We start from the raw sequence: 24,204 nt of genomic DNA on the forward strand, positions 1-24,204 counted from the left end.
AGATATCAGGAAAGGAGGAGAAGGAGGTCTGGGTTGGTTGGTTGAGGGAGAGGGTTGAAGGGTGAAGAGGAGGAGGTGGCTTGGTAGTGAACTCAAGGTTGATCCTTTTGCACCTTGTCGCGGAAGTAGTCAGCCAGTGATTGAGGAGAGAGTGACGGGGGGGTGGGAGCGGAGGGCACTTTGAGGAGGGAGTTAAGGGTGGCGAAGAGACGACGAGGGTTAGAGCTGAGAGAATTAGTCAATTGGGTGTAATAGTCCTGTTTGGCAAGGAATAGTGAGGACTGGAAGGAGGATAGCATGAATTTGTAGTGAAGGAAATCTGAATGGGTGCGAGATTTCCTCCAGAGGCGTTCAGCAGATCGGGCGCAGGAGCGAAGGTAACGGATGCAAGGGGTCAGCCAGGGCTGGGGATTAGTACGCCTTGTGGGACGGGAGGTGGATGGTGCAAGGGTGTCCAGAGCAGAGGAGAGAGTGGCATTGTAAGCGGAGACAGCCTCGTCAACAGACTCGGAGGACATGATGGAGGGGAGGAGATTAGAAATACTAGATGATAAGGTGGGAGGGTCAATAATCTGGAGATTCCTGGAAATAGTGGTTAATGTTGGGCGGGGCTGAGGGGGAGGGTGAAGAAGTGTGAAGGTGATCAGGTGATGATCAGAGACAGGAAGAGCTGAGGTGTGGAAATTGGAGGGTGAGCCGGAAGAGGAGAGGACGAGGTCAAGGCAATGGCCATCACGGTGAGTAGGGGTGGTGGAACATAGCTGGAGGTTGAAGGAGGATGTTAGAGTGAGGAACTGAGAAGCGTGAGAGTTGGACAGGTCATCAACGTGTATGTTGAAGTCTCCGAGAATGAGGGATGGAGATGAGGGTTCAAGAAAAACAGAAAGCCAGGCATCGAAGTCGGTGAGGAAGGAGGGAGGGATTTATCAGGGGGGCGGTAAATGACTGCCACTCTGAGTGGCAACGGGTAGAATAGACGGATGGAGTGGACTTCAAAGGATGAGAAGCAGTGAGACTGTGGTAGGAGGAGGGGTTGGAAGCTACAGGAGGGCGAGAGTAGTAACCCGACGCCTCCTCCACGGCCAACTAGGCGGGGAGTATGGGAGAAGAGATAGCCTCCATGGCATAGAGCCGCAACTGAGGCAGAGTCGTCAGGGGAGAGCCAGGTTTCAGTTAGGGCAAGCAGGTGAAGGGAATGAGAGATGAAGAGATCGTGGGTGAAGGGAAGTTTGTTGCAGACCGAGTGGGCATTCCACAGTGCACATGAGAAGGGGAGGGAAGAGGGGGGGAGGAGGGGAATAGATATGAGATTGGAGACATCCCGGAAACGTTTGCATGGATAGGACGAGGACAGGTGTGGGGGACCTGGATTGGGATTGATGTCTCCTGCGGATAGCAGGAGGAGGAGCAAGAGAGTGCGGAGGAGGGTGGGGGAGGTAGGGCGACGAAGGCGACGAAGACGGGATGCGCTTAGGAGGAATGGGGATGAGTTAATGGCAGGAAGGAAGTGTTGAAGGTTGAGAGCTAGGAAGGAGGAGGGGGACAGGAGAGATGGTGAGGTGGTGAGGGACGGGGGTGAGTAGGGTATTGCAGTAGTGAGCAAGATGGGAGAGGACATGGGTGGGCAGTGAGTTCCAGTGGTAGACAGCGGTAGGGGGAGGGGAAAAAGATTAGGAAGGGACAGGGCAAGGAAGAGAATGTGTAAAGGGGCCATAAGTAGTAACTGAGGTGTTACGGGTATATATGTAGTGACTGAGGTGTTAAGCGATAGATAGAACGGCAGAGCTGGATTAGAGGCTTAAAACTGGAATGGTAGGCAGCAGGCAGGTAGGCACTGCCCAGTAAGAACAAGTCACACCCACTATGTTTGAAAAATGTGGGAGGAAAGGAGGTGAAGAGCCTGAACACAGAGACAGAGCAGTTATCTGCAGGAAGATTAGGTTGCTTGGGAGGGTATATAAGAACTATCACCCTAGGGGTGGGTGGGAGGGATCTAAGTCTAAAATGTACAGACAGAGCTGCAGCACAGCCAGTTAATCTGTAAAAAAGGTGGATTTCTCAAGAAAAACTGGTATAGAAGGCTGCCCCTCTAACAGAGAATCAGGTCACATATCCGGGAGACGAGGGACAGCAGATTGTTGGCCCTTGTCTCCGGAAGATAGGCACGAGCCGTCCGAGAATCCAGCAGAGCTCCTATGAATTCGAGTCTCTGTACTGGGAGAAGATGGGACTTTGGGTAATTTATCACAAACCCCAGTAGCTCCAGGAGTCGAATAGTCATCTGCATGGACTGTAGAGCTCCTGCCTCGGAATTGTTCTTCACCAGCCAATTGTCGAGATAAGGGAACATGTGCACTCCCAGCCTGCGAAGCGCTGCTGCTACTACAGCCAGGCACTTCGTGAACACTCTGGGCGCAGAGGCGAGCCCAAAGGGTAGCACACAGTACTGGAAGTGACGTGTGTCCAGCCGAAATCGCAGATACTGCCTGTGAGCTGGCAATATCGGGATGTGCGTATAGGCGTCCTTCAAGTCCAGAGAGCATAGCCAATCGTTTTCCTGAATCAGGGAATGCATCCTGAACTTTTCCTTGACCAGATATTTGTTCAGGGCCCTTAGGTCTAGGATGGGACGCATCCCCCCTGTTTTCTTTTCCACAAGGAAGTACCTGGAATAGAATCCCAGCCCTTCTTGCCCGGATGGCAAGGGCTCGACCGCATTGGCGCTGAGAAGGGTGGAGAGTTCCTCTGCAAGTACCTGCTTGTACTGGAACCTGTAGGACTGAGCTCCCGGTGGGCAATTTGGAGGCTTCGAGGCCAAATTGAGGGTGTAACCTTGCCGGACTATTTGAAGAACCCAACGATCGGAGGTTATAAGAGGCCACCTTTGGTGAAAAACTTTTAACCTCCCCCCGACCGGCAGATCGCCCGGCTATGCTCTGCTGGAGCCAGTCAAAAGCTCGTCCCCTGCTTTTGCTGGGGAGCCGTGGGGCCTTGCTGAGGCGCACGCTGCTGACGAGAGCGAGCGCGCTGGGGCTTAGCCTGGGCCGCAGGCTGGCGAGGAGGATTGTACCTAAACTTACCAGAAGAGTAGGGAGCAGCCCTCCGTCCCCCATAAAAACGTCTACCTGATGAGGTAGATGCTGAAGGCTGCCGGCAGGAGAATTTGTCGAAAGCGTTATCCCGCTGGTGGAGCTGTTCTATCACCTGTTCGACCTTTTCTCTAAAAATGTTGTCCGCTCTGCAAGGGGAGTCCGCAATCCGCTGCTGGATCCTATTCTCCAGGTCGGAGGCATGCAGCCATAAGAGTCTGCGCATCACCACACCTTGAGCAGCGGCCCTGGATGCAACATCAAAGGTATCGTATACCCCTCTGGCCAGGAATTTTCTGCACGCCTTCAGCTGCCTGACCACCTCCTGAAACGGCTTGGCTTGCTCAGAAGGGAGCTTGTCCACCAAGCCCGCCAACTGCCGCACATTGTTCCGCATATGGATGCTCGTGTAGAGCTGGTAGGACTGAATCTTGGCCACGAGCATAGAGGAATGATAGGCCTTCCTCCCAAAGGAGTCTAAGGTTCTGGAGTCTCTGCCCGGGGGCGCCGAAGCATGCTCTCTAGAACTCTTAGCCTTCTTTAGGGCCAGATCCACCACACTAGAGTCGTGAGGCAACTGAGTGCGCATCAGCTCTGGGTCCCCACGGATCCGATACTGGAATTCGATCTTCTTGGGAATGTGGGGATTAGTTAATGGCTTGGTCCAGTTCGCCAGCAATGTCTTTTTTAGGACATGATGCATGGGTACTGTGGACGCTTCCTTAGGTGGAGAAGGATAGTCCAAGAGCTCAAACATCTCAGCCCTGGGCTCATCCTCCACGACCACCGGGAAGGGGATGGCCGTAGACATCTCCCGGACAAAGGCCGTGAAAGACAGACTCTCGGGAGGAGAAAGCTGCCTTACAGGGGAGGGAGTGGGGTCAGAAGGAAGGCCATCAGACTCCTCGTCAGAGAAATATCTGATGTCCTCCTCCTCCTCCCACGAGGCCTCACCATCGGTATCAGACACAAGTTCACGGACCTGCGTTTGAAGCCGGGCCCGACTCGACTCTGTGGGAACACGGCCACGGTAGGAGCGTCGAGAGGTGGACTCCCTCGCCAGCACCGGCGAAGCTCCCTCCGCTGACGTCGTCGGGGAGTCTGCCTGGGAGGCGGCCTTAGCCGGTACCGCTCCGGAGACCTCACTTCGGGCAAAGGGCCAGCCGTCGCCTCACCCAATGGTACCGGTGGCGCAAGCACCCCCGGTACCAGAGGAGAAGGGCGCAACAGCTCTCCAAGAATCTTTGGAAGAACGGCCCGGAAACTCTCGTGCAGAGCGGCTGTGGAGAAAGACTGAGAAGCCGATGCAGGCAGAGGTCAGAGTTTGTTCCGGGCGTGGAGGCGGTTCCGGGCTGTCCAAGGGGGGAGCGCATTGACACCTCCTGAACAGAGGGTGAGCGGTCCTCCCGGTGCCAATGCCTACTGGGTGCCGACTCCCTCGGTGACCCAGAGCTCTCAGTACCGAGACGGGAAGGAGACCGGTGTCGATGCTTCTTAGACTTTTTCAAGCGAAGCATGTCACCGGAGCTTCCCGGTACCGACGCGGAGGACGTAGAATCCAACCGTCGCTTCCTCGGGGCCAAGGCCGAAGAAGGTCGATCTCGGGGGGCTGTACCGCAGGAGCCCTCAGGGCAGGAGGAGACCCACCCGAAGGCTCACCGCCACCAGCAGGGGAATGGACAGCCCTCACCTGCACTCCAGACGAAGCACCACCGTCCGACGACATCAGCAATAGCGGAGGTCCCGGTACCACCGACGTCGACGCAGCCTTTCGATGTCTCGGTACCGACGATGCAGGAGGTAGAAGCCTCGATGCAGTCGATGCCGATGCAGAGGTCGAAGACTTCGATGCTGTCGACGTCGATGCACTCGATGAATCCCGTGCTGTTGACGTCGAAGAGCCCGAGAACAACGCGTTCCACTGGGCCAATCTCACTACCTGAGTCCTCTTTTTCAAAAGAGCACAAAGACTGCAGGCCTGCGGGCGGTGCCCAGCCCCCAGACACTGAAGACACGAAGCGTCATTTAGGAGATAATTTTATAAAGCTTATCCTTGTTTTATATTGAGAAACAAGCTTATACAATTGTCACATAAGGATAACCCATGTAAAAAGTAGATGCACTGTAAGATAACACGTACTTTTTGCATGATCTGTTTTGCAGGCGTTCCTGTGCATAGTCTGGGTACGCAAGTATTTTATAATACATTTACCTATGTGCACAGAGAACACATTTTATGAAACAGAAGTGTATGCACAAACGGGGAATTCTATAATCTAGGTATGTACATTTATGTGTGCATTACACCTGTAAATGTTTAGTATACTAGCATTTATGCATGCATGTATGCGTTCACAATGCTAGCATGCTGCCTGAGTGCTATTCTGCAAATACCTGCTTAATTTGCATAGTGCACATTTGCATGGGGGCATACACAGAGGCAGGACATAAGCACTTAGGTGCTTTTACTTACACCAGCTCTATGGCTGTCACAAGTGATCACACCTAAATATTAGGCACATAAATACCTACATTCCTTTATAGAATAGATGCCTGTGTGCCCTGTTATAGAACTGCCACCAAAGTACATACAAACATTTAAGCCTTTAGCGCAGGTGGAAATTTGTGTGACATGGAGATGGCACATACCTTTATAACACAGGTGCTCTTCTGGACATAAAGAAGCACAAAAGGGTCTCCAGAACTGGAACAATAGTACAAGCTTTATTGAAATTAATCCAGCACAGGCCATGTTTTGGAACTCAATCACGCCTGCCTCAGGGGTCGAGATAAATATTCCTTAAAAAATGCAGTTTCAGTCTGATTGTACCTAATGCTTCCAAAATCTGTAATGAGGTTCCAAAAAACCGTTTTGGTATCTTAGGTAAATTGTGCTGGACACTTCTGTAAAGCGCAGTGAGGATCTGAAAAACTGCCAAATAAAAGCTTCTTTTGTTTGCTGTATTTTGTGTACTATTGGACCCTCTCTTTTTTGCAGCTCTTCTGGACATGTCACACAGGCACCCTATTAAAAAAAGAAAGCTTCCAAAAGCCTACAAATTTTCTTTGATATGCATTATTATTGTTCTGTCTGCTAAGACTGAGAGACTGAGACATACCCTGTAGGAGAAACCTGCATCTAACTTCTTCAAATCTCCACTTATACCAGCAAGGGTGTTATTTAGATGGTATCCATGCAAAGTACTGTGCTCCTTGGATGAGGGAATGCCACCGTTAGTTAATAGCTACTGCCTCCAAGTGGCTAAGGGCCATGTGGAAAATCAATAAGTGGTAGGAAAGGACAGCAAACAAGGTGGTCAGGAGTTGATCCAATTTTTAAAAATATAATTGGAGTAAAGCTCTAGCCACACTACTCTTCTGATAATACAGTACTGGCATTCTTATTTTCACATGTTGAATACGTTGAATACTTTTCTTCATTGCAGAGTTCAGGTGTTACTTTTTGTGTTTCCGGCAATGTGAGGTAGGGAAAACAAGCTTTTAGAATTGTCTCCTTGAAGGCAGTCTTCATTTTTTAAATTGTGACAAGAATCTGAACACCTCTCAAAAACGTGATATCTTTTGGGTGCTGTATCAACTCCTAGCTTTCCTGGAAAACAAAGCTACCTTGGGTGAAAGGTTCAACACCAACTGCCCAACTAGCACATAAAAACACTCACCTGTAATTTTGCCATTAGCTTCAGATGGAGGTTGCCAATTTACAATTATGGTACGTGGTTTTCCTTCTTTGCTCACCACAGTTACATCTTTCGGGGGAGAAGTAGGAACTGTATATAGAGAACAACATTTCCAATATAAATCTGTGTATTTTCATTTTTTGTTTTTGTATGGAAACAAACTGAATCTGCATATTCTTTAAACCTACAATGTGTTTATCACTTGTTTAAAGCAACAGTTCTCAAATATCTTGGAAACATACTTAAAATTTTATTATGTGCATTTAAAACTCATCCATATTCATTATAAATATCCTTAAAACCATATTGTTAGGTAAGCAACTAGGAAAGGATTGAGAACTGCTGATTTTAAAGCATGTCTACATCATTACAGGATTATACAACCTTTTATTTTTAAATAAATCTATTCTTCCTATTTTAGAATAGTAAAGTCAGTCTGTTTTCCGCTTCAAGTTACAACTATAGTATGAAGCCAATAAATACCCCACTTAACCGTCTGTGAGACTTTTTTCTTAGAACAATGCCTATTGCAAAGCCATTTTTGGTGCTTAGGCAACAGAAATATTGGAATGTATACCATGTTCATCATTTATAGATACTTACCTGTTGCCAGTGTTTTCCAAGGAAAGCACAACTTAAATCCTCACATATGAGGTAGCATCACTGATGGAGCTTGGTGTAGGAAGCAACTTTTTCTAGAAGCTTTTTGATAGGCTCACCACACATGCATGCCTGTTCCTGTCTGCAATGTAATGTGGGACCTTCTCAGTTTTTTACAAGCTAGAGGAATATAACTCCTTAGGGAGGTAGGAAATTGTGAGAATTTAAGTCCTGCTCTTCTCGGAGAATACCTGCTACAAGTAACTAACTGTTTTCTCTGAGAATAAGCAGGATTATAAAATCCTCACATATAAGGCTTCCTAGCTATAGTCTGCCGTCAAAAGAAAAAAAAGGGGGGAGGGGGGATAACACACATATGATGCTCCAACAGGCAGTCACTAATATTTTTAATGTCAAAAGCCCTGGCAATGAAAGAGAAGGTCCTATGGGAGATGGAGTTTGATTTTAAACCCCAAAAGGATTCTAGAGGACTGTTTGGCCAAATGTACTATTGTGTCAAGAGTCCCGTGTTTCAAGCATTAGCTGGCTATGAAAGTATGGATGGATGTCCATGTTGCACTCTGCAAATCTCATCTATGGTGGCTGATCTCAAGTGATATCAATTTAGTCATGGCTCTGACATTATGAGCTGTGACATGACCCTCTTAGAGTCAGCCCAGTCTGGGCATAAGTGAAGGAAATGCAGTTTTTTTTTTGTTACATTTGTACCCCGCGCTTTTTCCCACTCATGGCAGGCTCTATGCGGCGGGCAATGGAGGGTTAAGTGACTTGCCCAGAGTCACAAGGAGCTGCCGGGAATCGAACTCAGTTCCTCAGAACCAAAGTCCACCACCCTAGCCACTAGGCCACTCCTCCAGTTTGCTGGCCAACAACTAAGGATTGTACAGAGATGTGTTTTCCTTTTACCAGATGAAGATAAGTTTCAAATGTGCTCAGGTGTACCCTAACAAAGGTGGTTTTGAGACTTGCCTCTAATAAATGTAAAAGGTATCCAAACAACTTTTGTGTGGGGCAAAAGTAAAAGGATCTATGGCAACATTTTTCAAACAACGTACCGCGGTCCTGTCCCCAGCCAGTGACCCATAAGATTTCCTCTGTAGAAGTTGGCAACAGTGGGCAGCGATTCTGAGAGTCTGTTAGCACCAGTCCCCGAGTCTTCTCTCTGAAATAACTTACCACTTCTGAATAAGTTAGAAGCATCAGAGAGGGGGGGGGGGGGGGGGGGGGGGCTTAGCTTGATGCGAGCATGCTGTCTGTATAGCTGCCTGCTGCCGCCGACCTACAAAATAAATGTGTTGCTTGCATGTGCCTCACACCGTGCACATATTCTGTTTTATGGCAATAATTATACAGACTTACTGTTGTAACATATAGCACTATTGTATAAACAAAAGACCACTGAAACAAACTTCCTGAACAATTTCTACTTCATTAAAGCTATGCATTTGTGCTCAAAAGTAATTTTTCCAACTCAAAAATAATTATGGAGGTAGAATAGCTCCTCGTTCAATGGTAGATTTAAAGGTTATTACAGGATATCCACAATGAATTTGTATGGACTATCTCCATTGTATGTAAATATCTCATGCATTCATTGTTGGTATCCTGAAAACATGACTGGCTGTGTTGAGAACCCCTGTGCTATTACTGAAATAATTCCTAGAGCACTCTGCATTTCTATTTCTCATTATGAAAAATATTACCTGAGAGCTGGAGTATTTCACTAAATTCTGTTCTGATGCTGACATTATTATATTCAAGGGCTTGAAATGTTCTTGCTGCTCTAGCTTCTGTTCTTCATGGCAGAATAGTATTTCTGAGTTGCCTGGATGTTGGATGAGAGCCTGAACCCTTGTTCTGCTCTGCAGTTCTGTGCATTCTCATTTGTCCCCTAATACTGCAAAAATGACTTGTGAAACAGCCTCAGGATGGTGTTTTGCCGTCTCCTGTATCTCTAGCTCTGCAGGCCACCATAGACAGAAACTCACATACAGAAGCACTGCAACTAGCATGTGTTATCACACTGATAATGTCTTTATTTTTAATACTAGTATATGTGTCAGGCATTAATATTTACACTGGCTCTAGATCTGATGTAAGTGCTTGTACTTGCACCCATATTTATCAAGTATGTGCATAATTTCTAATTCTTCATTGTTGTGCAATATGCAAAGTTGCTGCTTCTTGGGGTTATCAGTTCAATATTTGTTTTCCTATTTCTATCTCTTTTGCAACCTGTATTTGGTGAGGGTCTGAATTTAGTTCTAGATTATGGTTAATTTTTTTGGGGGTGGGGGGGCCTTCTTAGACATGGATAGATTTTTAATTAAAAAAATATATCTTTAAAAAACTGATGGGGTGCCTTGACAATTTTTGCGCCTTGTCAGTGTGCCACAAGATGAAAAAGGTTGAAAATCATTTATCTATGGGCTTGCCCTCACACCAGATGGCAAACTGCTTTCATTTAAACCCATATGCTTTCTTAGTGGAATCCCTTCTGGCAGCCTGTGAGACATTGGCAGGCAACTCCAGTGAAGCCAATGTCAACTTCTCAACATCCAAGCTGGGAGGACTAGGGCCTCTATGTAGGGATGTAACAGTGACCTGCTCTTGCATGATCAGCACGGCAAAACACTCCAGGAGTTCTGATGGAAAGGCCCAGAAGTAGAAACCATACTTGCAACAGCCAGTAAAGGAATATCAGAATCATGGTTTCTAAATCCCATCTGAGTTTCAGAATTCTTTTTACTACGAGGGGTATTAAAGGGTACACATACAGAAGAACCTCCCTTCAAGTGCAGAATGAAGACTTCAAAGGCTAGTTTGCCATGTGTCCCTAACCTGGAGCAAAACTTAATGGAGGGGCAAAGAGATCTATTTAGGTGGTGTCCAAGTCCTGAAAGATCTCAAGGACAACTGCAATCCAGTGTTCATTTGTGGGGGTCACAGGACTCGACAATTTATTTGCTAGAATATTGTCCTTGCCTGCCACATATGTGGCTCGGAGACATGAGAAACAGTCCCCTTCCACATTCTGACAGTCTCCCAACAAAGGAGATATGACCTTGTTTCCTCCTACTTTTGTAATATATGGCTACCTGGTTGTCTGCTTGAACTAGTTAACTTTTTTGGACAACCAATCTCCAAAAGCCTTAGAGCATTCCTTACTGCTCTTAGCTCTAGGGAGTTTATCTGATGAAGACTTTCCTGAGCAGCCCATGTGCCTTGGGTATGATGTCTGTCTAGATGAGCTTCCCAGTCCAGTTTGGATGCATCTGTCAGAGTTGCTTGAATTTGAAAGGGGATTCCTTTTGCCAGATTGGATTGCTTCATCCACTAGGCCATTGAGACCTGTACAGGACTGATGACAGAGATGATGGCCTGGAGATTCCCCCAAGACAAGATTCATTGACCTTGCCCCAAATGGAGGCATGCCATCATAGTGACGTAAACCATTCAGGTCAGATGCTCCAACATCCTTTACATTTGATCAACTGATTCTTGCTGACTCTCCTGATTTTTCTTGTCAGTACCGGAGAGGCTGCTTGGATCCACAAGCGGCAGAAGGTGCAAGAAATAAGTACACCACAAGGATGGATACTCTTTGTATTGAAAGGATTTTATGAAAATATGCCTAACATAGCCACATTATGCCCAACTAGAGGCTGTGGCAAGGGTTCTAAACAATAGAGGGAATAATGAAACAAGTCTCCTCTATAAACATCAGGCACTGATACTCAAAATAGCAGCAAGCACAGTTTCAGTAATGTTGCTTAACAGCACCCTTGTGATCTACATATTTCTTGCCCCAGCTCCTGAATTTTCTCCAAAATAGAAATCAAGGTGGTTACTTTTTGCTGCAGAAGAAAGCTATTTGCTTGAGTAATGTCTAGTGCTCCAAACGGCAGAACGCAATCATAGGCACCCCGTATAAGAGGCTTGGAGAGGCTAAGCCTCCCCAGCCAAGCTGTGACCTTTCCTCGCCTTTTCCGCCGCCGCCCACCCCCCGCTGAACCCTCCCTCAGCTCCCCGACCTTCCTGCAGTGGCCGCCCGGCGTTTAAACCTTTTTAAGTTGCAGCGACAGCTCACCTCCGCTCCAGCCTTTCCCTTCTCGCTGTGTCCCGCCTTCCTCTGATGAGTTATTTCCTGTTTCCGCGAGGGCGGGATACTGAGCAAGAAGCGAGAAGAGAAAGGCTGGAGCGGAGGTGAGCCGTGACGATAACAGGCAGTGAGTTGTCCTTTCACCCGGGAAGACTTTTTACTGAAAAAAAAAAGCAGCAGCTTGGGTTTCAGTGAAATGTATTTGCTTTCACAAGCCAAAAACTGATTCTGCTGGGATTAATCACGGTGTTATTTTGGTCCAGAGGCAACACACTTGTCCCCAGAGACAGCAACTGGAAGAAGCCTCTGTCTTCTGGTATTAATTAGATAGTTGTAACAGTACAAACTGTGTTTCCTTGTTGGCACTTTGGCCATCGGTTTGTGCACCAAGGGCTGCAGGATTATTTTTAAATCTGAATCTCTGGGGCTTGATATTAAGACCAATACAGCAATATAGTACTTCATTACACTAGCAATTCTTGTATAAGGGGTAAAATCCCAGTCGAAGTTTTGCTTTCTTTTTGTTAACTCACAAAAATAAATGCTTTGCAATGCTGATTTAAATGTAATATCTAGTGTCCATCAAAGTGTTTGTCACTAATAGGGGGGCGTTTAGTTTTCTTTTCATCGGGGGAATCAGAGCTTTTTTAAAAAAGGTTTAACGATTTTAAAATTTTTCATTTTCTGCCTAGTTGGGGGACTATGGTTGGAAACCTGGGTCAAACTTCACGGGGGCAGAGTAAACCGTGCACCCCAGGAAGAGGGTTAAAAACGCTAATAGTGGATCCGAGCGCTGAACCGTTGCAAAAATGAAAACAGACAATGTACTATTAACCTTTTAAACAAAACACTTTTATTAATTAATGCTTAGGAGAGAGGAGGGTTGCTGGACATGGATGGAGGGGAGGGAAGAGTGAGGAAGGAGATGAGATGAGGGAAAAGGAGGAGAGAAAAACTGCACATGGATGAAGAAAATAGGCAGAAGCTGGATCCACTGGACAGTCAAGTCTGTGGAGGACCCAGCTTTTACTTACAGATGTAGGACAAGAAATGAAGAACAAAGGCGGAAAGTAAAGAAATAAATGGAAAGGAAGCCCTGGAAACAGAGTTAAGAGGACAGATAGCAGCAGAATCAGATACTGGGCCAGCATGATCAGAAAAACAAAGTCACCAGACAACAAAGGTAGAAAAGATCATTTTATTTTCATTATAGTGTTTGGAATATGTCCACTTTGAGAATCAGGTGCTCAACATTAAAAGTTTATATTTATTTACTTATTTATGGCATTTTATCCCACATTAAACATGAATTAGGGTGTTTTGTGGCTCTACATGTATCATGATATTATGATCCCTTGTTTCATATTGTTGACGGTCTGCATTTTCCGTATGGGTGGTATATTGGTGTATTAAGTTCTGCCCAGTGTAATATTTATGGTACAGGCTGCTTACAATTAGAAGCCTCCTTAATTTTATCTCCAAAGAGATTCTCTCTACGGCATGGCATAGCACATCAACAAGCTTTTCCTGCACATCCTGTTTTAGGTTTGAGGCTTGTAACAAGTCTGCAGGCACCAATCCCCATGAAGAAGAAAACATCATGTCACATAGACTATGGATTTTCCATACTACTCCTTTTTGGTTACTAGCAAGTGCAATTCTTTGGCTTTGACTCTAGAAAAGTGTCCATGAACTCCACAACTCTGTGCATAGTGTCTGCATATACATGCTATGCAAAACCAGAGCATAGCATTCTGAAACAGTCTTTTCCCCAAAGACTCCAATGTCTGAGCCACTTTCCCAGGGGGCACTGAGGAGTGAGACTTGGATATCTTGCTTCTTTTGAGAGTGGACTTGATCACTATAGAATGATGAGGAAGCTGCTGCTTCTTGAAACCCAGAGCCTTCTGGACTCAAGTCACCTTTCTTATTAATAGAAAATACTAGGAGTAAAAAAGGGGGGGGAGGGCGGGTTCCTACATTCTCATCTGTACATCCTTTGGATTCTGTGAACAGGCACTATCAGTGTCTCCTTGGGGGAGGGAGGGAGGGAGCGAGGAATTGGTGGATATCTATCTGCCTTGGCTTCTCCTCTGTCTCTGACTAAAATGGTATGGTCTAAGTCATCTCCCACACAAAGACTATGGTGGGGATTTGCACCTTTCATGTGGTGGAGAGGGATCTGAAGGGGGACCAGTGAACCTCTCCTCTGAGGTGATCCCTAGTTTCTAATCAGAATCCCATAGCACTTTGACTCAGGCTCATAAAAGAACTCAGACTTGCACCACTGACTGCAGACTAAGTCAGGCCTTCTAACAAACTGACATACTGAGCATTCCTGGTGCCTTGATTAAGCTTTCTCCCTCAAAGCACTAGAAACAGGCAACGGTGCAGCTGTCATTATCTTCAAGCCCCCTCTGGAATTCAGTGTCAGGGCATCTCTTTCAGACAGGCAATTGGTCTCAAATATTGGCTGGACTGCATCAGAATTTGATATTGATGATGTCGAAGCTGCAGCATCATGTCTTGTGAAGAAATGCTCCACTCACTCCTCTAATTTCTGCATGGCTGCCATTGACAAAGGTGTGGTCATTACAGTAGTAGTAGTCACATCTTACTGAGCTACTCAGTGTATTGGAACCAGGATCTTGGATCCGTGGGCCTCATGCTGAGGGCATTTCAAGGACACTGATAACCTTGATGCTCTTGTTGTCATGCTTCCATGGGGAGTGATGTTGAAAAACCTCAGCCTCTGCTCACAGCCCTGCATTATGCTCCCTTGGCACAGAGGTCGAATCTCTCTTTTTCAGATGTGAATTAGATGATGACATGATGAGCACTCCCAGCTGGCTCTAACCAATGCTTGATGTCAAGGGTGATTGAGATATTGTTGATGTCGATGCATCCCCAATGTCTAATGCAGCTTCTGGACCCATAGAGACCAATGTATGTATCTGAAGCTAATGTTGATGTACTACTGGTCTCATCACCAAAAAGCTTTTTTCTCTAACACAACCCTCTCTTTGACATATGTGAATGGAATGAGACGGATAATGGTGGGTTCCCAAACACTGAAGACACAAGGAATGGGTGTCCATAATGGATATGGTCTTGGTGCACAGGGAACACCTTTTGAAAGGAGTGGCCTAGTGGTTAGGGTGGTGGACTTTGGTCGTGGGGAACTGAGTTCGATTCCCGGCACAGGCAGCTCCTTGTGACTCTGGGCAAGTCACTTAACCCTCCATTGCCCGCCGCATTGAGCCTGCCATGAGTGGGAAAGCGCGGGCTACAAATGTAACAAAAAAAAAAAAACCACTGGGGGTCTTCTCTTGGGACATCTTGTTCAGAAAAATAGTTATAAAAAAAAAAACAAATGCCTCAATGGTGACAAACATTTCCTGGCCAAAGGTTCAAGGTTTATAGGCACCATGAATAGAGCTAATGCCAAAGGAAAAAAGAGCTCTTGAAAAGTCAACTGAAAACCTGATTAAGGTACTACCAGGGAACTCGCAAAAGAGAACTGCATGACAGCCACAGGATTTAAAAGATGAAAAAGTTGAAAATATGAAAAATTAGGCACAGAGGAAACTAAGAAAATGGGTTTGATCATCTCTGCATAAAGGTTTAAGACTGAGAAGGTCCTGCAGACAGTAGCAGGTGGAACAGGCATGAATGCATGTGGAGCCTACCCTAAAGCTTCCAGAAAAAGTTGCTGCAGTACTGCTTCCCATGCCAGATTCCATTGGTGACATCACTTCATATGTGAGGATTTTACAGACCTGCTTATGAGAAAGCTCGTATAACAAGTCTGTCTTTTTATTTCTTGAACTGCTAAATTTCATCTCACAGTTTTCAGAATACATAATGTTCAAATTATAAGCAAAAAGAAAAAGTGATTTAAACACAATAGATGAACACAGTGTAAAAGGGAAAGAGTCTGTGACTTGAGAATATCACATCTTCTATTTCACTCATTCATTTTTTTTAGTAGGTTCTCCTGAGAATAGCTGCCAACATTCTGTAGGAAAATCATTTCAGACCAGTGCAAGAAACCTCCAGGAGTAAGTGCCTAATGATTATAACCTACATAAAAAGGAAATGTTACCAGACATAGGACACATTCTATGAAAGCAAATGATATGGAAAGGCCACCTAGTATCTGGTATGACTAGAATATGTGTTTTTGTCTGGCCAGCAAACACCTTCTACCCAGAGTGTTATGCATTTATCGTTTATTTGTTTACTATACCGTCACTTATTGCACAGCAAGCCAAAACGGTTTACACATCAAAAATGTACAATAACATGTAGTTTAAGCTAGGAAATCCATTACATGATAGGAAAGCACAGACAGAACTTCCATACTGAAGATAACATCATAGACAATCATTACATCAGTCATTCACAATCTACTATAATAAAACGCAACCTCAACGTTCTGAGGACACTGACGTCACTGAAGTCAGTCAGTCTCCCAGAACGGTTCGTGGATTCATGGTGGTGAAGCCACCCCACAGACCCGTGCCCCGCCCTCGCGTCTAACGTCATGACGTTGAGAGCAGGAAAAAAAAACTCAACTAAACAAATGGTTCGCACCCACGCAAAGGGGACGCACCTCCAAAGCTCCGGAGTGCAAATGACTCCGGAGACCACTGTTCCCACATCCAACACCCCCCCCCCCCCCCGCGCACCAAACCTCAAAAAATACAAGCCCCGCCCACAGATTCGTACACCCCCCCCCAAAGCTGCATCTGAAAACAAGGACCTCCAACACCCCCCCCCCCCGCAACAACCTCCTCCTGAGACACCCACCTTCGCGTTGCTTTGCCGGCGGGGGACCCGAAACCCCGCCAGCACAAGCCCTGTCTGCTCACTATGGCGTCATCTTCGGCATTCCTAGCCTGTGGAGGCAGGGCTGCTGTGCGTCTGACGTCCTGCACGTGCAAGACGTCAGACGCACAGAACTCCGCCCTGCACAGCTACCAACGCCAAAGATGACGCCGTAGTCAGCACACAGCCAAACCAACGCAAAGGTGGGTGTGATGGGCACGGTGGGTCAAATGGCTGCGGCCGGCTGCATCGCCGTGGGTGGGATGGCGCCGGGAGGGGGGCATCGCACCTCACAGGCAACAGCAAAATGAGGAAAACCTTGCTAGCGCCCGTTTCATTTGTGTCAGAAACGGGCCTTTTTTACTAGTTTCTAATGATTTATGTCTCCTTGTATAGCGTAAAGCATTTTTCATACCTGTGTGGTCTTCCTACTCAAAATGTTATATTTCAAAAGCTTTTTGATAAAAGTAAGTTTTCAGAGCTTTACGGAAAAGAGAGTACTATTGTTCTAACTGATTGTGGAAGGGAGTTCCACAATGCTGGAGACAAAAAGAAAAAGGCTGAAGCATGGGTGGATTCCCATCTAGATCTTAAGGGTGGTGGGATCACTACTCTATCGTCTATGAGTAAATGGAGCGTTTGTGACGGTGTTTATGGAATAGTTAAGGTCACAAGGTAAGATGGGGTAGCTGAATGAAGTGCTATATATATCAAAATTAGAACCTTAAATTTTACTCTTAAGTCTATTGGGATCCAGTGAAGACTACGTAAAAGAGGTGTGGCCCTATCGTATTTTGAGGCTCGACAGATAATATGGGCAGCCGTGTTTTGAATAGTTTGTAAACATTGTAAGTTAAGCTTAGCATGCCTGCATAAATAATATTACAGTAATCAAAACGTATTGTAATGTAGGCATAGGCTAAGATACGTAAGGAGTTTTTATCTATAGAGTTTCTGATACAGTGTAATTGCTGCAGGTGATAGATTTTTTTTACTATATTGAATATCTGATCACTGAGCGAGCAGAATCTATGATCATACCTAGATATTTAAAAGACTGCTCCAGAACAATCTGCCTGTCAAACAATGAAGGAATTAAGGATGGCACAGGACTATGACCCGTTACCCAGGAAGCTATTGTCTTATCGGAGTTTAATATCAGATGATGTTTGGGAGCCAACTGGCAACCTCACTGAGACAGTCCTGCACTGGCTTTAAATCTATGTTTGATGGATTTACATAATAAATCAAAAGGAAATCATCTGCATAGGAGTATGAGCTAATACCCAAGGATTGAATAAGCAACCCCAATAGACTGACAAATAGATTAAACAATAGTGGTGATAAAACTAATCCTTGTGGAACCCCACAAGAAATGGAGTAAGATTTTGAAATACATGAGTTTTGTACTACTTTAAAAGAACGACTGCTAAGAAAAGAGGAAAACCATTTATAGAAGGTGCCAGAGATACCAAGTGGCCACAAATGTCTGAGTAATAAGCTATGGTCAATCAGATCAAATGCCGCAGATAGGTTTAAGTGAGATAATCAGAGCAATATGACCTTGTTCAAGTCTTCAACGTAGTTCACTCAGAAGAGCTGTTAATACTGTCTCTGTGTTATAACCTTGCCTGAAACCTGTCTAGGATGTAATGCATTTATAGGTTCTGAATACAATTGAAGCTGCGAGAACACAATGGTTTCCAATAACTTTGCCAAAAATGGAAGACTGGAAACTGGGCTATAGTTACTTGGAGAGAGAGGGTCGAGTGAGGGTTTCTTTAGACTGGGTTTAACCAAAGTTTCTTTGAGAACTTTTGGAACAACTCCTTCTACAAGACTTTTTACTATCATTGAGTGTAAGTGGGCTGACAGAACCAAGGAAGGAATTTTGAGCCAATCTGAAGGTATAGGGTCTAGAGAGCAATACGTGATGGGGAGACTTGATATAATTTTCTGAAATGATGTGAAAGATAGGGGATCAAATGAGTGCCATGACCCAGTGAGACTTGAGATTTAATTTTCTTAAATTTTTGTATTTTCTAGAAACACCTTTCTCTCAGCTATGAACTGTGCTTATGCAATGAGATTCCCTCCTGAACCTGGAATTGGGAACTTTCGCCCAAGTACCATGGACTCAGAAAGCTACTTGAGATTTATTTGTGAACTGAAATCCTTCCGGCAGTAGCATGCATAAAAGGTAGGCTTTTAGCATTTAAGATGGTTTTTAACTGATAAACATCTTCACAATCTACTGCTACAGAGAACACACTGAACCACAAATGTGACTTAACTGGCAAAGACTATGACAAAGTACCTGTTTCAAAGGTGGTTCCATGAGCAGTCATACTCCATGTACTTGACCTCCGACCTTTGGTCACCATCACAGAAAATTCATATAGTGTATTTGGTTTCAATCCAGTTACTAAATAACTTAGAGTTGTGGTGTTTGCCATCTGAAAGAGAAAGGACTTGTAATGGAAGGTGCTTTATAGTGACTAATCTATGACACATTTGGCTTATGACTGCTTTACCAGTATGCAACCATGCTCTAACTTATTCATTCAAATAGGCAGTACTAATGTTTAATTCACAAGCTTTAAATGCAAATAACTCACCGTTGTAGAAATAAGCTTGTATATCTTAATGCTTTTAAAGATTTTTTTTTAATGGACCTCAGTATGGGGATCAGGTGATAATATATCTTATTAATCACTCTGAACTTCCCAAAATCGTAACTGATCCATTATAAAAAATTTTTGTGCTTCCTTAAGAATTTTCTATACAACTTTCTATGGAAAAACTGCTTTCTTCAATATTACTGAACTTGAATTCAAACAACATAAACTGCTACTTAGTTTGCTTTATCGGCTGTAGAGGGTTATTAATGCCAGACATGAATCATGTTTCGTTGACTTGCGGCTTTATCAAAGATCAACCCCCCCACATAAGAAAACGTATTGTCAGAATTAAAGGTGCAATATTCAAAACCAAAAATTGTCTTAAATGACGGATTCAACAATACCTTTTCCTAATGGCAAGCCATTGTATGCTGAGATGTTCTTATCGTCAAACATGGCAGCGGATTTGTTTTACTATCCCCTTTATAAAAAGCCGCCATGTTTGATGATAAGAACATCTCAGCATACAATGGCTTGCCATTAGGAAAAGGTATTGTTGAATCCGTCATTTAAGACAATTTTTGGTTTTGAATATTGCACCTTTAATTCTGACAATACGTTTTCTTATGTGGGGGGGTTGATCTTTGATAAAGCCGCAAGTCAACAAAACATGATTCATGTCTGGCATTAATAACCCTCTACAGCCGATAAAGCAAACTAAGTAGCAGTTTATGTTGTTTGAATTCAAGTTCAGTAATATTGAAGAAAGCAGTTTTTCCATAGAAAGTTGTATAGAAAATTCTTAAGGAAGCACAAAAATTTTTTTATAATAGACTAGTGATGAATTTGGGTAGTTCAGAGTGATTAAAAAGATATATTATCACCTGATCCCTATCCTGAGGTCCACTAAAAAAAATCTTTAAAAGCATTGCGATATACTTATTTATAGCACATTAACACTGGAAACTACATGCTATAAAAGTTGTACTTAAATTAAAAAAAAAAAAAAAGATTGTAAATTGGTAGGTACAATTCTCAGTGAGTAATTCACTTCAGGAAAAGTTAGCAATGAGATTTATGAGGTAAACTATCACATTATGGTAGTGTCTTACTATAAATTATAAAAACACAACTTTTTGCAATACCCTGGTTACACCCTCCCATCGAAAATTATCTTGCAGTTGATTAAACTCTCTCTGTAACATATCACGGAACATACTACAAAAAGACTGGGTTCAAGTTAATGGATCATTTCTCTTATAAGGAAAAAGAAAGACATCAAGCAATGTTTAGCTGTTATGCAGCTTCCTTTCACCCATCCACAATTACAAATCAATTCAAAAGCTTCCTTGCACTGACACTAGTTTTCTTGTGGAGGAGTGGACTAATGGATAGAGTAGTGGGATAAGACCTTGTGAAGCCCTATTCAAATCCTACTACAGATTCTTCTGATCTTGGGTAAATCGCTTAACCCACCATTTACTTAGGTACAAACCAAAATTGTGAGCCCTCCAGGGACAGGGAAGTACCTATTGTACCTGAACGTAACTCACCTTGTGCTACAATTGTAAAAGGTCTGAGCCAAATAATGAAATGTAAACAGATCTACTAGTGAGAGCACTGGGTTTAAAATATTTTCATGGAATAATTTTGTTTTTATTTTAGATCACTAGTACATTCAAACAATACTATATAACCAAGTAAAGATGAGCAATCAGGAGGTAGAAGGCACTGAGGATAGAGGACAAGCAAATTTCAGTATTCAGCCTGTTTCAGTCGAAAATGCCAGTTCATTTTTAGCTGAAGCTGAAACTTGGTGCTCTGTCCTCATAGTGCTCCCCCCACCCCCCAAACAGGGGGCAGGCTCTACTCACCCATCCCTCTCTGTCCTTCCCATGAACAGGGTAAGGCTCAATTCCTTCCTCCCCAGACCCACCTGTAGGCCTTCCTTTGGAATCCCTACTGGTCTAGTGGTGTGGTTGGGGCAGGAGCAATCCCCAGTCACTTCTGCCCATGCCTTCTTCAATCTTAAAATGGATGCCGTAACTTCAAGAATGCCACTCAAGGTTGCAGCAACCATATTGAGACTGAGCCAGCATGGGTAGGACAACTGGAAATTGCTCCTGCCGTACCAGCTCCAATCTCAAAATGGCTGCCACAGCCTCAAGCAGCAGTCTCAGAAGTCACTAGACCACCAGGGAGTCTAAGATAGGCCTGGGGGAGACTCTTAAGGGTGGGTCCGGGGAGGCAGGGGTTGAGCTTTACCCTGTTTGATGGGAGAGAGAGAAGGGGAGGGAGTAGAGGCTGCAACTTTGTGAAGGTGGGAGTGAGGGAGAGAGGGGAGGGCGTGGGCCAGTTTCAGTTTGTCAAAACTGAGCGGCAATTTTCAGCCACATATTCAGTATTGGTCGCCCTTTAACCTTTTATAAACAGGTTGCCTATAGACTGCTCTAAAAAACTGTTTTACTAAGTCAACGTGGAGGGGCATAATCGAACGTCGCCGGCAAAATAGGTCGCTGGTGATCTATTTTGGCGGCGGCGCAACAGCTGGCCGGAACCGTATTTTCGAAAAAGATGGCCGGCCATCTTTTTTTCGATAATACGGTTTAGCCCGGCCAAATGCCAGAGTTCACTGGGTTTGAGATCGTCGGTTTTGTTTTTCAGAGATAATGGAAAAAAATGCCGGCCATCTCAAACCCGGCAAAATCCAAGGCATTTGGTCATGGGAGGAGCCAGCATTTGTAGTGCACTGGACCCCCTGTCATGCCAGGACACCAACCGGGCACCCTAGGGGGCACTTCTAAAAATGTTTAAAAAATACACAAATGGGGGGGGGGGGGCACTGCAGCGAAAGCCAGGCGCTTCTTTGACCAGAAACAAGTCCTCTGCGCGGTACGTCTACCCACAGATGAGCCCCCCCAGCTGATAAGAGCCTGAATGATGTAAGGACCAGTGATGATTGTATGCATAGTGTATTATTGCTTCTTTTCCTGGTCTAAGAACTCTAAGCATTGCTTAGATGTAGAGACCAGTGATGTAATGATTGTTTATATAGCTAATCATTGTGTGCATATAGTTAATCATTGTATATATCTTAATCATTGTAGATTTTGGCACCTCTGATAAAGGTCTCATTTACCTAATACGAATCCAAAATAATCCACAGTAATTACTGAGTAGTCTGTGTCAGTGAAGCAGGCTGTAAATCCATAGCAGTACAATATCTTGCCAAGGATGTAAAAAGATGAAGTGGTCCAGAAGAAGGCGACAAAAATGGTGTGGGGCTGGCGCCAAAAGATGTATGAGAAGAGACTGGAAGACCTGAATATTTACATCCCAGAGGAGGGACAGGGGACATATGATACAGATATTCTAAATTAATACAGAAACAAATATTTTCCAGAGAAGGGAAAAATGGTAAAACAAGAGGACATGAATAGAGGTTGCGGGGTGGGAGACTTAGAAGTCAAGAAATTCTCTTTCATGGAGAGGGTGGTTAATGCCTGGAATGTCCTCCCAAGTGAGGTGATGGAGAAAAAAAACGGTGATGAATTCAAAGAGGCGTGGAATGAACACAGAGGATCTCTAATTAGAAAATGAATGGTATAAAGAACAAAACTTAAATGGTTGCGTGTTGAGTGGCGCTTAGATGGCGACTCTGGTTATGAACAACTAAGGCCAGTGCTAGGCAAGATTGTACAGTGTGGGTCTCGTATATGGAAATCTGGTTTAGGATGGACTGACGAGGGTTTCGCCGGAAACTCTAGTAATTTGGAACATGAGGATAGTGCCGGGCAGACTTTTACAGTCTGTGTCCCGCAAAAGACAAGACGGATTTCGAAAGGCTGAAGAGAGCTTTAATGGCAACTTCAGTAGTTGGAACCTAAGGACAGGGCCAGGCGGACGTCTACAGTCTATATCCCAGAAATGACAAAGAGAGACCATGATTCAAGTATTTTATATCACATTCATTGCTGGTTTAATCATGACTTGATAATAAGTGACAGTTGGACAGGCCGTTCCGGTCTCATTGCTGTCATCATTTTCATTTCATTTATTATGATTTGGATGGGTACACTGGATAGGTCAAATGCTCTTTACCTTCCATCATTTTTTATGTTTCTATGAAAAATGTTTAAATATTTTCAGTATATTTTATTACACTTAAGTTGCAGTCAACTAATTGTGTGGTTGAATCTGTATGGATTTGCTCTATTATAAACCTACCACTTTAATCAGAATGAAGTCAAATTCATTGTGGAATCAAAACAGCTATTGTGTACTGGGAAGATGTAAAGGGTAAATGTAGCCCCCTTTATGCAAGTACCAAGTTGCAAATAACTTATTGGGGTTCCACTTGTATGACGCTTTCTTGGCAGTAGGTTGTTTTGCCATTGCCTTCTGCAACTTTACTGTCTGTAAACTGATGAATTGCTGAGCTGGCCAGAGGGTGGATTATCAGACAGAAATACCACTGAGGGATTCCAACTTACAATAGGCAAGTGACCTACTGACTGTACCATGAGGCCTCACTGGGAAGATGTACTACAACCTAAAGGACACTGTTACTATTTTACCAATAAGTACTACAAATGGCATTTTATCTGTTTAAGTTGACGGAAAGAGTAATCTAACTGTTACTACAATAAGCTTTTTGATGTTCTATAATTGTGATCACCAACTTTCGTTGGAAGTTTACCTAAAATACTTCAGTAACTTTAGTATATCCGGCATTTAGGTGCAAACACTTACACAACTCCATGGTTGGCGTAAGCAACCATTCCTTAGTTTTAGGCATATATTTCACCTGTTATACTAGCATTATATAAAGGAAAGTAGATGCCTACTTTACTTTATAGAATAAACATTTATATATATAGGCACATTGTTACAGAATTATCCTGATAGGGGATGTTTTAGAAAGCTTTTTCCTCATGTAAAGCTTGTTGTGCATGCAGAAAAGGACTTTTATAAAATTGTTCGGACTGCACATGCAGGTAAAATTAAACACAGAGAAAGTGTATGCCTACTTTTACACAATGTGAGCATAGGTGTTCCTGGTGACATAGTTAGAGCAGAACCTGAGTTATGATGTATGCACATATTTTAAATAATACACATGTACATATGAAAAGTACAGGTACAAGTTTATATCTTCTTTGGAGCAGGTGTAAATTTGTGCATCAGAATTTAAACATATTTAAATCTGAGGCCCTATTTTAGGAAGACATATGGGCGCCTTT

The 24,204-nt window shown here is 44.1% G+C and overlaps 1 protein-coding gene across 1 annotated transcript in view; it reads right to left on the reverse strand.

The window, feature by feature from the left end:
- Positions 1–24,204, reverse strand: part of NEO1 (neogenin 1) — a 740,505-nt gene that overhangs the window by 66,169 nt on the left and 650,132 nt on the right. The window contains 2 exon segments of the mRNA XM_030191504.1: positions 6,770–6,877; positions 18,658–18,796. Coding sequence (XP_030047364.1) covers positions 6,770–6,877; positions 18,658–18,796 — 247 coding nt within the window.

Source organism: Microcaecilia unicolor, chromosome 1, assembly GCF_901765095.1.
Source record: "Microcaecilia unicolor chromosome 1, aMicUni1.1, whole genome shotgun sequence".
Taxonomy (NCBI): Eukaryota; Metazoa; Chordata; class Amphibia; order Gymnophiona; family Siphonopidae; genus Microcaecilia; species Microcaecilia unicolor.